At 44.7% G+C, this 14,197-nt stretch overlaps 1 protein-coding gene across 4 annotated transcripts in view; it reads left to right on the top strand.

The window, feature by feature from the left end:
• The window catches only part of DCAF17 (DDB1 and CUL4 associated factor 17), a 29,330-nt gene extending 22,726 nt beyond the window's left edge, over nucleotides 1-6,604 (top strand). For 3 of the 4 annotated variants that reach the window (XM_082193086.1, XM_082193084.1, XM_082193085.1), the window contains 3 exons: nucleotides 1,258-1,341; nucleotides 3,806-3,961; nucleotides 5,986-6,604. In XM_082193086.1, the coding sequence (XP_082049212.1) occupies nucleotides 1,258-1,341; nucleotides 3,806-3,961; nucleotides 5,986-6,177 (432 nt within the window). In that variant the 3' untranslated portion in view covers nucleotides 6,178-6,604. The other variant, XM_082193087.1, reaches the window with a different exon arrangement.
• Nucleotides 6,605-14,197: the final 7,593 nt, after the last annotated feature.

Below are 14,197 nucleotides of genomic sequence, written 5' to 3'. Positions count from 1 at the left end.
AATCCCTCTTGCTGTTCTGGCTTCTGGGATAGCTGCGCAGCCTGCATTCTCTCCATAAGACGCACACACATTTCCCCTTACTTTTTAGGAGAGAAAAAGTGAGTCTTACAGAGCAAAAAATACGGTACCTCCTGATTTATAGCAGGAATGGGGAAAGAGCTGTGAGATGTTGGAGAAACATTAATTACCAAACCACAGTCCCCACATGAGAGGTGCTTAGATCTAAACACTGAGAAGTCAGCAACATAATATGATGCTGTTGTTTGAACGTCTGCTTTGCGTGTTGCAGTAAGCCTTAAGCAATTTGCATCATCTTAGCTCTTCTCTCCTTGTGCGTTGGTGCGAGAGGGACGGGACACAATAACTGGCTTACCATTCTGTCTGAAAACAGGGATTATGGTTTGTTTCACTCCTAGCAAACCACAGCCTGTAGCCAAGGTTTGTTCTTGGTTTCCTGAACATGTGTTTTTTTTTTTGGAGCAAAATGGGCAGACTACCTCAGAAAGTAGTGGGTTCATTTGAGGTTTTTATAGAGAGCTTCGATGGCCCTCTGTCAGGTATTCTTGAGCCATAATTCCTGTATTCAGGGGGTTGGACTAGATGTCCCTTAGGATACCTTTTAACTTGTATGCTTCTGTGAAACAAATCTGGTTCAGACATAACGCTAAGCAGGGAGGAAACAAACAGCTTAGATCAGCACATTCACAACAAACCATTAAATGTTGTTTGCTGTGACATTGAATTGTATTGTTTTTAATGAGCTAGGACATAGTTATGAGAGAGAAATAACATAGCTAATAAAGGGAGGATGAGAAACAGCTTAAACAGTATTTTGAATGTGGTTTTGAAGAAACAACAGTAAAGAATCTTTATCTAGCTTTTCTGCGCTATAAATATATACCCAGCGAGCTTAAAAGCTACTTCTCTGGAGTGCAGTGACTATAAGTCTGTATTTCTGCTGCAGCAGTTGAGAATGTACTGTTGACTTCATTATTCTCCAGAATGCTTGGTAATTATCCTTTAAATCTTTTCAGCAAAGACGCCTAAGAAGACGGTGTCTGTGTTTTTTCTAGATGCAGTGCGCATTTTTCAAATCGTTTTGAAACTTTAACCAGCCTGTCCTTAAGTATAAACCTGCTTAAAATCCATATTTAACAAACAGACAAAAAAGTAAATGAAAACTTCAGTTAGCATTGTCCTTAATTTTACTATTTGTCTCATTTCTCTCTCTCCTGTCTCCATATTTTAATCTCAAAGATTAAGAACTCTGTAACGGTAACAGCATCTGGCCGAGTTGTGAAGAAACGTATGACACTATTGGATGATGACCCTGGGCAAGAGGTAACAAAAAATTCTGTGATCTTGAATAAGGCAGCTCATGAAATGAGCCTCGTTGGCATTGTAGAACTTGCGTTGTATCTGATGCTAGTTCTGTTTAGAGTAGAACCATTGCATAACTGATTTAGGTGCATTGATTTCAGTGGTTCTGCTTAGAGTAGAACCATTGAGATCAATGGGCATAACTGATTTAGGTGCATTGATTTCAGTGGGCCTTCTCTGAGTACAACATAGTTTTATGCAAACGTTTGTGTGTTCATATAAAATATAACTTACTCGTGTATACAACCACACACATACACACACACACCCTGCTAATTTAAACGTCGTCAAATGTATCTGAGTTCAAGCTGGGAAGAACAGGAACTCTGCTATACAGTGGTACCTCAGGTTAAGTACTTAATTCGTTCTGGAGGTCCGTTCTTAACCTGAAACTGTTCTTAACTTGAAGCACCACTTCAGCTAATGGGGCCTCCTGCTGCCGCTGCGCCGCCGGAGCCCGATTTCTGTTCTCACCCTGAAGCAAAGTTCTTAACCTGAAGCACTGTTTCCGGGTTAGCGGAGTCTGTAACATGAAGCGTATGTAACCTGAAGCGTATGTAACCCTTGGTACCACTGTATACCCATTCCTTTCGCTTTTGCTTTCCCCCCATTTTGATCTCTTTGTTTTCTAGTCCACCGCTGGTCAGCTAGGAATCTGCCAGCACACACCTTGGGAAACTAACTTTCCCGCTAAAAATACAGCTTTTTGTGTTCTCTGTTCGCGGGGGGGGGGGGGGGAATGAGGGGTACTAGTCCAGCGTAATACTAGGCTATGCTTTAGAAATGTCAGGCTAGCACTGTCCTAGATATCGTGAAATGTACGGGGAATCTAATTGGCCGGTGAGCATTTTGGTTCTCTGACTGTCTGGTTTGACTGGACGCTGCAATGCCTGCGACCGATTTTCTGCTATTTGCAAGCCTGAGGTTCATGGAAAAGGACGGTAAACAACCTAGGCAAAACACTACAGATCTGAACAGTGTGCCCCAGCATCATTAGCAACTATTTTTGGAATCCATTTTTCACCCTCCCATCAGGAACTGGAGCTGAGATGACACAGCCACAAGAATTCTGATTCCTCCGCTTCTGGAAACTATCTGCAGCCTTGTTTCCATGGAAATGAATACCGTCTGGGTGAAAAACATGGCAAGGGTTCCTCCGTGGCCTTTAAAACCTGCAGTTCATTTATATTCAGTTACCAAATTTAGAAAGAGGGAGAAAACACGCAAGCAGGCGGAATTTTACCCATGGTATGCCTGCTGTTGGGTTTTATGGTTTAAATTATTACCATTATTATTGTTTATTGGATTTATCTACCGCCCTATACCCGGAGGTCACAGAACAAAATCAAAATATAAAACCACAAAATATATAATCGGAATAAAAACAACCACCCAATAACCCCTCCCCAAAAAGCTGCATTTTAAAAGGGCATAGGATGTCAACCAAATCAACCCAAGGCCTGGTTAAAAAGGAACGTTTCTGCCTGGCACCTAAAGGTGTGTAATGAAGGCACCAGGCGAATTCTCCTGGGGAGAGCATTCCACAGATGGGGAGCCACTGCAGAGAAGGCCCCATTCTTGTGTTGCCACCCTCCGGACCTCTTAAGGAGGGGGCATATGAAGGAGGGGTTCAGAAGATGATCTCAGGGTCCGGGTAGGTAGGTTCATATGGAAAGAGGCGGTCCTTGAAGTATTGCGGTCTTGAGCCGTTTTAAGGCTTTATAGGTCAAAACCAGCACTTTGAGTTGGGCCCGTTTCACCATGAAAAGCTTTAAAATATTTTCCTGGATTTGGGGACTGCACCCCAACTAAGACACACAGAGAGATCATGCTTCTAGAGGCTCCAAGTGAAAAGTATCAAAAACTCAAATGGCTGTAAAGCAAGGGGCAGCAATTGATGACAGGACCATTTATAAATTACAGCCGCTTCTCTAATAATAATAATGTGGTACCTCAGGTTTAGTACTTAATTCGTTCTGGAGGTCTGTTCTTAACCTGAAACTGTTCTTAACCTGAAGCACCACTTTTGCTAATGTGCTCCGGTGGCAGCGGAAGGCCCCGATTTCTGTTCTCATCCTGAAGCAAAGTTCTTAACCCGAGGTACTATTTCTGGGTTAGCGGAGTCCGTAACCTGAAGCATATGTAACCTGAAGCGTATGTAACCCGAGGTACCACTTTAGTTGTTGTTGTTATTATTAATACCCTCCCATCTGGCTGGGTTTCCCCAGCCACTCTGGGCAGCTTCCAACAAAATATTAAAATACAATAGTCTATTAAACATTAAAAGCTTCCCGAAACTTTTTTTAGACTTACTCGTCTTCCGTCTGTTTGTTTTTACCTGGGCAATAGCTAGGAGGTGTTTTAAAAAACTGTGGCTAAACAACTTAACTTTCTGAGTAACCCGAGCTCCTGTTTTTAATAAAAGACTTTCAAAATTGTGGACTATGAAGATGAACTGAATTTACTGTCCGTTGTGGCAGTTACTCAGATAGGAGCTGATGGCGCCGCCCACCTTGACTTCCACTGCAACGAGTACGGGACTCGACTTAAGAGCATTCCATTTGCGGAATCTTGGGATGTGGTAAGTATAATCCCACTTAACATACCGTACTTTTCCGTGTATAGGACTATGTTGTTTTCTTTAAAAACCATGCTAAAAAGTGTGGGTCGTCTTATACACGGGTAGTGCATAGGGCGGACGTTTGATTGGTTGCTGCCGCAGCTGCCAGTAGCTATTGTACATGTTACTGGTTTCTGCGTCAATGGGTGCTGTTGATCGGCTGATGCTGTGGCAGTTGGGCGGGCGATTGGCAGCTTCTGGCGGCAAGGCGACAGGCGGGAAGCGGATTTTGCAGTGCAAATACCCCCCTAAAAAAGCTCAACAACCCTGGCAATCCCCCCAAAAAAGCTCAACAACTCTATGCAATCTCCCCCCCCATTTTCTTAATTTTGAGTCCCCAAAAATAGGAGGCGTCTTATAGACGGAAAAGTACGGTACATTTTCATTAGTCACTCCGCTTAACGTCCCGTTGTTCATCCAGCTGCCATGTGCCATTCGTGTTCCAAATGGAGAGATCCAACAGAAATCCCATCGGGGGGGGAATGTGCAAAAGGGTGTACAGTGTTACCTCAGGATGCGAACGGGATCTGTTCCAGAACCCCATTCGCATCCTGAAGCGAACGCGTGTGTGCGGGTCGCGATTCGCCGCTTCCACGCATGCGCATGACGTCATTTTGACCGTCTGCGCATTCGCGAGCAGCGAAACCTGGAAGTAACGCGTTCCGTTACTTCTGGGTCGCCGCGGAGCGCAACCCGAAAGCGCTCGACCTGAAGCGTATTCAACCCGTGGTATGACTGTATCACTGTTCCCAGAAACAACCGTGTCTAGGCCCAGGGTGCACGCTTCTTGTCAGTTGTGCCTTTTTTGTTCCAGAGCTGAAAAACCAGTTCTATAAGTTGGAACCAGAAGCTGGCTGGGCACAGTGCTGACTCACTGGAGGTTTCGATACCCCTCACCCCTTGCCCTGCTCATCCTTCCCTGAAACAGCTTTGCCGTTTATTTAAAAAAACGATTGAGTGTCATTCTTGGTTTTTCTTTTAAAAAAATAAAAATAAAAGACGACTCAGTAGGAACTTTTAATCAGTTGGCTTTGACTGGACTTAACTGCCCAGGGGTCCTTTACCTGTTGACAATGAGTGCTTTGCTAGTTGATTGAACAAAACACCCCCCCCCCCCGAGCTGCAGGCTCCATCCAGCCACTTTTTGCCTTCAGCAGCTGCCACTTCTGTTGCATCACAGCAGACTCCTCCCTCCGTCTCTGCTTTCCTTCCTCTCATTCTCTCCGCCCTGCCCTGCCCTGCCAGCTGAGCATAGCTGTCAACTGTCCCTTATTTGGCGGGAAAGTCCCTTATCCCAGCACCGTGTCCCGCTGCTGTCCTTTACTGATGATGTCCCTTAAATTTCCTGGGTTTCAAAGGAAGCAGCTCCTCTCCTTCCCTCCCTCCCTGCCGGCCAGGGAGGAGGGAGGCTCCAACTGCGTTGCTTGGCTGCATTGCTTACCCAATAAGGAGTCTTAAGAACGACTGGGGGGTGGAGCTTACATGCTTTGTGCCGATCAAATCGGCCGCGTTGCCTGGGGACTCGCCTTTGCTCAGCGCTTCCCAGCAGAGAGGTGACGGTGGTTTTCCTTGCTGCATCCCCTTTGCCGGGTTACTGCGCTGTGGGAGGCTTTGTTTGGCTGCTGGTTGACTAAAATTCCTTATTTTGGCTGCTGATCCCTTATTTTCAAATCTGTAAGTTGACAGCTATGCAGCTGAGGCCCCACCTAATCCCCAAGTCCCAATCAGCCTCTGCCATGGCCAGTGGTCTGGGATGATGAAAGGAGTTATCCGACAACGTCTGGGGAGCCATGGGTTCCCCATCACTCTGGAGTAGAGTTTATATTCACTGGTTAGCCCAAGCTTCATGTTATAACTTGCTTGCTGCAGAGGGATGTCATATCTGAGGTGTTTTTCACCTCAAAGCCCTGTGTGTCATAGGAGTACCTTCCCCACCCTGCCTACCTGAAATGAAAATTACTGTTTTCTTTGTTCTCTCCATGCAGACGTACAACCATGAAGTTTACTTTGACAGAAATATAGTTGTGCACATAGAACAGAAGCCCAGTAGGATCTACAGCTGTTACGTTTACCAAATGACCTGCAGTAGTTCTAAGGAAGATGAAGACATAAAGAAGGGGAAAGGAGAACGACTGTTTTGTGAAAAAATGGGGAAAACGTTTGAGGTTTTTTTGTAGTTCTAGCCATTTTAGAGACTTTAGAGAGGATTTGTAAACCTCTTTGAGCTGGTTAATAGTTGTTACTCAGCTTCCTCTGTGTAAATATACATCCTTTTGTAATGAAAAAAAAGTTTCCACTACATATTTATTCCCACTACATATTTATTTTGAAGTTTTCTTACATGTAATGAAATGCGAATTGCGTTTGTTTGCAATGTTTTCAGGAGGTAGAAGGGGTCGCTACCCATTTGGCTGAAGAGCAGGATACCTTTTGATGGACTAGTTTCTATGACACACAGACTTTCAATAGCTCAAACCACATTTGTAATAATAATTTTATTATTTATATGCCGCCCATCTGACTGGGTTGCCCCAGCCACTCGGGGCGACTCCCGACAAAATATGAAAACACAATAAAACATCAACCATTAAAAACTTCCCTGAACAGGGCTGCCTCCGGTTGTGTTCTAAAAATCTGATGGGAGGGTGTTCCACAGGGTGGGTGCCACTACCGAGAAGGCCCTCTGCCTGCTTCGCTGTAGCTTCGTGTCTCGTGGGGGAACCACCAGAAGGCCCTTGGAGCTGGACCTCAGTGTCCGGGTTGCACGATGGAGGTAGAGACTCTCCTTCATTCATCTATGTTTTCTTTAAAATGTTTATCTTCTTTAAGTGAGACCACAAATAGAATTGCAGTAAAGGCATCTTCAGATTCCATAAAACAGTAGACTCTGTAGAGAGCAAGTTCATGCTCAGTTGACCTAATACTAGAGCATTCATGAGCAAATCCTGGATGACATAGTCCTATCAGGACAGTGGTACCTCGGGATGCGAACGGGATCCATTCTGGAGCCCCGTTGGCTTCCTGAAGTAAACGTAACAAATGCCGGCGTGTGTGCAGGTCGCGTTTTGCCACTTCCGCACATGCGCGTGACGTCATTTTGAGCGTCTGCACATGCGTGAGCGGCGAAACTCGGAAGTAACGCACTCCGTTACTTCCGGGTTGCCACGGAGCGCAACTCGAACGCGTTCAACCCAAAGCACATTCAACCCGAGGTATGACTGTGATGAGAAGGGAGAGCAGGGGCTGGACTGAGCTCTTCCCTCAAACAGATGATTGACTTATCACTAATTACCGTATTGGCCTGAATATAAGCCTCACTTTCCCCCCAAATTCCGACCGTGAAAAGTTTAGTGTGGCTTATATTCGCGACCTTAGTTTTTCAGCCAGGATCGCAGGACAAACAGCACCAGGAGCATGGCAAAGCTGCGCCCACCCCACGTGTAGCCCCCCCCCGTCCTCTCCCACAAGGCTGGGAAGGGAGAGAGCGAGGAAGGGAAAAGGCCGTCGGTGTCAGGAGTGTGGGCCCTGTGACCAGTAGGGCTTCGCAGGACCGGGGCCTTCCTAAGTTTGTTCTGGAGAGGCAAGGCGCGGCCACACAGGTGAGGCTGCTTGGTAACTCGCTGCACCTGGTGGCAAGAGCCAGGAAGGAATATACGGCTCTTTGCCACAGCAACTCATTTCCTTCCTTGCTGCGTTTGGCTTCTTGCTTCCTGATCCGTGGACCTCGGCTTCTTGACCCTCGGACCCTTGACTTTGTGACTCCCCGCTTCCTGATCCTTGGACCCCTGGCTTCTGGACTCTCGTTCCTGCTCCCACCTCGCCATCTTGCCCCCGGTCCCGACGTTCTCACCCGGGATTTCGATCGCCCGTAGACCAGACCATGACAGTCAGCAATGCAGCACAGCTCCCCGGCCCTCCCAGTATGCAGCCAGGAGCAGTGAGCATGGAAACTGCTTATATTCCGGTATTTTTTCTTTCCAATTTTCTTTTCCAATTTAAAAGGCGCGGCTTGTATTTGGGTGCGGCTTATATTCAGGCCAATACGGTATCTCAGTATAGTTACCAAGTGGGACTTGTAAGTGGTGTTAACAGAGTGTGCAGCAGTCCACTTCTAGAGGCACATATAATTGGGCCAGGGCCCCTGTGATTAAAACTTAATAACAGTTTTACAGCAGTAGGGATGGGAGAAGAGATTCAGTTCAGTTCGGGTTCAAAGCCGAACCGATCCAGTTCTGAAACAGCATGAGAGCCAAAACACAACCATCGTTCGAAATTCGTGCTTGCCAAGATTTTTAAATGCTGTTCTCCACCAGCCAGCGTTTACAAAAAACAACATACGCGAGGAACCTGTGCGTGAACATATTCTTGAAAACATACAAAAATGCTATATTGAAATTACGTTGCTTGCGAAAGTGTGTACATGGCAGAACTGCATAGAAAAATCGTTTTCTCAGGAGAATTTGCACTAAAATGCTGAAGAACCCTTCATGAGGATTTTTGTTTCTTATTCACAAACTGCTGCAGAAATATGAAGAGCCGAGTTTACTATTGGGGAAATGAGGAGCTGTGAGAACTGAAATTGACAGATCTTTCCATCCCTATCTAGCGGTGGACTGGATATCAGAGGCTAATGACCCCAAAGAGTCAACTTGGCTGTTCCATACTATTGTTTGTCCTGAATTTGGCAAGATTGTATGTTTTCATTCTCAGATATGTTTGTACTGGCTTGGTGCAAGCTTCCTTTTAGAGCTTTCCTTTTTAGCCAAAGCATTTCCCAAATTCCACTCAGGGCAAGGTCTGAGGGGGACTGTCTCTAAAACGAAACTTCTAAAAATGTTGTTCCTGGAAATTCATATGTTGAGTTGTCGTTTACCTATGGCCCTTGAATACAGCCCTTGGATTGGGAAAGGTTCCTGTTAAGTTGTGAGTGAACATAACAGTATCCCCCTGCTGGCCCAGGATGAGAACTTCAATTCCCACCTCCCTTCCACCCCAGTGCTCCTTTTCCCTTATGGGGTATCCAAGAGCCTGTATAGAGTCATTACGTAGGTTCACTATCGGTAGGAGAAAGTAACAGGCCAGCCAGAGAATATTGAGAAGCAAAGTGGCTAGTAAGCCTGATCTTTATTAAACTGTTGCAAAAGGGTGCTCACACCGCCCCCACACACAGGAGGAAGGAGGAACCCAAAACGTTGATGAGCAAGCTCTTATATAGACTTTTGAAATTGCCCACCCTATAGCCCAAGACCACCCCCCTGAAACATTATACATACATCACAGAAGGAGGCAGTCAACAGCAGAGGAGATGGTCTACAGCAGAAATCCTGTTTGCCAGGGTACCTAATAATGTTCATTGACTGTATTACCTGGGCAGCCTGGCCATTCCTTTTGAGATGCTAAATACTTAGTTCCTGAATCCAGGTCACAGGCTTACCCTATTCATACACAGATACAGTGGTGCCTCGCAAGACGAAAAGAATCCGTTCTGTGTTTCTCTTCATCTAGCGGTTTTTTCGTCTTGCGGAGCAAGCCCATTGAAGGATTAGCGGATTAGCGCTATTAGCGGCTTTTAGCAGCTTATCTGCTGATCGGATCAGCTGATAAGCGGCTTAGCAGCTTAGAAAAGGGGGGGAAGGGGGGGAAAACAGCAGGAACTCGCAAGACATTGTCGTCTTGCGAAGCAAGCACATAGGAAATTCGTTTTGCGAAGCATCTCCAAAACGGAAAACTCTTTCGTCTAGCGAGTTTTCCGTCTTGCGAGGCATTCGTCTTGTGGGGCACCACTGTACACCCTTAAGGCAGGATTTGTGAGCAAATATACAATGGTGGGTTTTCTCATTTCCTTCCTCCTTGCAGAGAAATATTTGAGGTCAATTTGGGAGGGTCAAAATGGCTTCTGGGTGGTTCTCCTATATCAGACACATGGCTTATATACTTATGTATGTGTTTGCCTTGTACATTTATGAAGATTTATTTTATATCTTAGACCTTATAATTCTCATAACACCAGTATAACGGTATCATTTTGTAATGGGAAGCTTACATTTTGTGCTGTGGGGTTTTATTGCTGTGTATCAATAATAGGGACGCGGGTGGCGCTGTAGGTTAAACCACAGAGCCTAGGACTTGCTGATCAGAAGGTCGGCGGTTCGAATCCCTGCAACGGGGTGAGCTCTTGTTGCTCAGTCCCTGCTCCTGCCAACCTAGCAGATCAAAAGCACGTCAAAGTGCAAGTAGATAAATAGGTACCACTCTGGCGGGAAGGTAAACGGTGTTTTTGTGCGCTGCTCTGGTTCCCCAGAAGCGGCTTAGTCATGCTGGCCACATGACCCGGAAGCTGTACGCTGGCTCCCTTAGCCAATAAAGTGAGATGAGCGCCACAACGCCAGAGTCGTCTGTGACTGGACCTAATGGTCAGGGGTCCCTTTTTATCAATAATAATAACAACAACAATAATAGTAATATAACACAGTCAAACCTTGGTTCTTGAATGGCTCCGTTTTGGAATGTTTTGGCTCCTGAAAACCTGGAGGTAAATGCTCTGGTTTTCGAACGTTTTTCGGAAGCCAAACAGCTTCTGGGGAGTTTTTTACTTTTTTCTCCATTGACTTTGCAGACTGCCCTTTGATTCTTGGTTGTCAAACGTTTTGGAAGTCAAACAGTCTTCCGGAACGGATTACATTCGACAACTGAGATTTGACTGTAATAATAATAATTATTTATTATTTATACCCCGCCCATATGGCTGGGTTTCCCCAGCCACTCTGGGTGGCTCCCAACAGAATATTAAAAACACTATAAAACATCAAACATTAAAAACTTCCCTAAACAGGGTTGCCTTCAGATGTCTTCTAAAAGTCAGATAGTTGTTTATCAAGCCACAGGCGGCCTCTGAGACTATAGGTTTGAGTATTTCTGTGGTGGCTGTCACGAATGGGATATATTTACCTTCCCACCTAGCCAATGCTAATGAGATATGACTTGGGAAATCATACTCTCTGAATTAATTCGGTCTGCTCAACAGTTAAGTAATACGAGAGGAATGGAGAAATACTAAAAGCTTCCATATGATCCCTGTGGGAAGACAGCTTTCTCAACATTAAAGTGAACTCTTGGCTTGGGGAAGAATTGAGGAAATCATGCTTTTGAAAATGTGCATAAGCGCAGAATGACATCTGCAGTAAATAGAGAAAGGAGGTTCACTGCCCTGCCACAGGAATGGACTGTAGGGACATTTTTGAAGCAGGAAGTCTCAGGACTTGAAAGCAGGAAGTTAGGTGTTTGTTTGTTTGTTTGTTTGTTTGTTTGTTTGTTTGTTTGTTTGTTTGATTAGATTTATGTACTGCCCTTCATCCCAAGATCTCAAGACGGTTCACAGAATAAAATATGGGATAAAAACACGCAAATAAGTAAAACAAAACAGCAAAAGAATAACGCCCCCCTCCTTTCCTCCTCTACATAAAATTCCCATGATCCCTGACCACTGGGGTCCTGCTAGCTAGGGCTGATGGGAGATGTAGTCCAAAAACATCTGGAGAGACCCAAGTTTAGGAAACACCGGTGGGCTGTGGCAGGTGCCCACTTGTGCCAGCTCTTGACAGCTTCTGTGGGTCAGATGGAGAGAAGGCAGAAAATGTGGGTCAGAAAAATGTTTTCCTGAAAGGTTTTTTTGTTTTTTTTTTTTTTAAAGGAGGTATTTTAAGATAAATATACAGTGGTACCTTGAGTTACATATGCTTCAGGTTACATACATTTCAGGTTACAGACTCCGCTAACCCAGAAATAGTACCTCAAGTTAAGAACTTTGCTTCAGGATGAGAACAGAAATCGTGCTTCGGCGGCATGGCAGCAGCAGGAAGCCTCATTAGCTAAAGTGGTGCTTCAGGTTAAGAACAATTTCAGGTTAAGAACAGACCTCCGGAATGAATTAAGTACTTAACCCGAGGTACCACTGTACTACTTCGGTTTCTTATTTTCCTGAACTCACTGTGACGGCGTAAACAAGGAGAATAATTCATGCTTTCCAAGGCCTTATAGAAGAACCTCTTCTTAGAAATACTTCATACTTTATTCTTTATATAAAGAACAGCTTCTATCCATGGGCTGTTAGGCTGCTGAATGAAAAGGTAACAACAGGGCAACTGAATTTTGGGTTTGGTGGGTGTGCATCAGTAAATGAGGGGAATTAAGACTAAGAGAGCTGAGCTCATGTAATCTCACTGTATACAAGTTGTACAAGTGACAATAAAGTATTTCAATTTCAATTTTAGAATATGCCTCTCATTGAAATCCAGATATAATTCAATCACCAGCAGCAACAAAAGTCTCGTTCCTGTGTGTGTTTACAATATTATTCCTCGGTTTTAGGAGGAGCAATATTTATTCTAAGAGAATTCCACATTGCCAAGCTTTCTCCCATGAATAATGCTTTTTCCTTGCCTCATTTCAACCTGGACATGTTTGCCTGACAGTTCATGGGATGGTGAATCTTAAAATTGACACTGGACCCAGACCCAACAAGCACAATGGGTGCTTGTTTCAGCGCTCTCTTTTTTATATCAAGTCGATACTTGGATAGAGCATTGTTTTCTGTTCAATAGTATTTAAACGGCATTTGTCTGAAGCTACGGTATTTGTTAAAAGTGATGTATTATGATTCTTTCAATAACGGGCAGAGAAAAAACAAGATTGTTAAACGTGCAAATTAATGTGCTACACGCATTGATGGTGATCCTGGAAGCACAAGTGATAAATTATTAATGGTGGCGCACAGTCTAATGCACTGTAGCACCTTTTTTTTTAATGTCATCATTTTTGCATGGTCTCATTACAGCAGGGTTGTAAAAGTATCACCGCTGTCTTCATGAACAGAGTGGAATAAAGCTTTTTACGGACTCTCTCTCTCTCTGCATTTGACACATTAAAACACACACACACACAGCCTAGGGTTGCCATATTTCAAGAAGTAAAAATCCAGACATAATTGCTGAGCTGTTTTGGGGTGAGGCCAGCAAAACACCTCAGATAAACAAGTGGCGCATGCCGCCGGCAGGGCCATTCTGCCACCCAATATATGCGTGTGTGTGTGTGTGTGTGTGTGTGTGTGTGTGGAATAGGAGCAGGGCTGGTCCAAGATATTTTGCCACCTGAGGCCGACCCCAAAATGGGACCTCCCTCCCTGCTAGGGAAGAAAGGGTGCGGGAAGGTCTACATCAGGAACAAGGGACAAAGATTGACAGGGAGATCTGCTTCCCTGTGGATCCTGCTGCCTGAGGCAGTTGCCTTGCCTTGCCTTATGGATGGGCCGGCACTGAGGAGGAAGTCACAGGTGGACTGTGAGCAGCAGAAGGGAAGAGCACACTTGTATCATGTTCCAGCTGATAAATCCATGACCACATCCTCTTCAAAGGTCCAACATTGTATCAGCCCCAAACCTGGCACAAATAATTTTCTTCCCATTTAGTTGCACCCTCCAATCAATAAAAATACTTAACTGAGATTCTGCCCCCCTCAACAAAAGCTTGTTGCCCCTAACAGAAATCCATGCTTCATCATGGTTTCTGTGTATAACTCATTTTATTTGGCTGCAACTTTTGATAGAATGAACATAACACAGTGTGTTGCATTATATTCTGCGTTAAAGGGTCTTTCCGATGATGTATAATCTTATGGTTTCATGGTATGCCCTGATTCTGATGTTATGAGCCACCAAACCTCAGAAACACAACTTTTCGGTTGGCGGTTCCTTTTTTTTTTTTTTTATAAAATTTTTATTGGGTTGGCGGTTCCTGAAAGAGAGAGGATGGCGGCCGGGGAAGCCAAGGTTTTATTCGTTTGCCTGGGGAACATTTGCCGCTCTCCCATAGCCAAAGGCATTTTGAGGAAACTTGTGGCTGAGGAAAACATTGAAAACAAGTGGGTGACAGGCAGCGGTGCTGTTTCTGACTGGAATGTGGGACGCTGCCCAGATGCAAGGGCTTTAAGTTGTCTAAGAAATCATGTCATTCAGACGGGCCATAAAGCACCACAGGTTATACAAGTTGATTTCCTAACTTTTGATTATATGCTTTGTATGGATGAAAGGAATTTACAAGATCTGAAAAGAAAAAAGCAAAGAGTTTTCAAAACTGCAAATCTCAGATTGAGCTGTTTGGGATTGAGCTACGATCCACAAAACCAGTTTATTATGGAAGATCT

This window comes from Podarcis vaucheri (genome assembly GCF_965113315.1).
Source record: "Podarcis vaucheri genome assembly, chromosome: 1".
Taxonomy (NCBI): Eukaryota; Metazoa; Chordata; class Lepidosauria; order Squamata; family Lacertidae; genus Podarcis; species Podarcis vaucheri.
The sequence above is the reverse complement of the archived record's forward strand: the minus strand, read 5'-3'. Positions and strand labels throughout refer to the sequence as shown.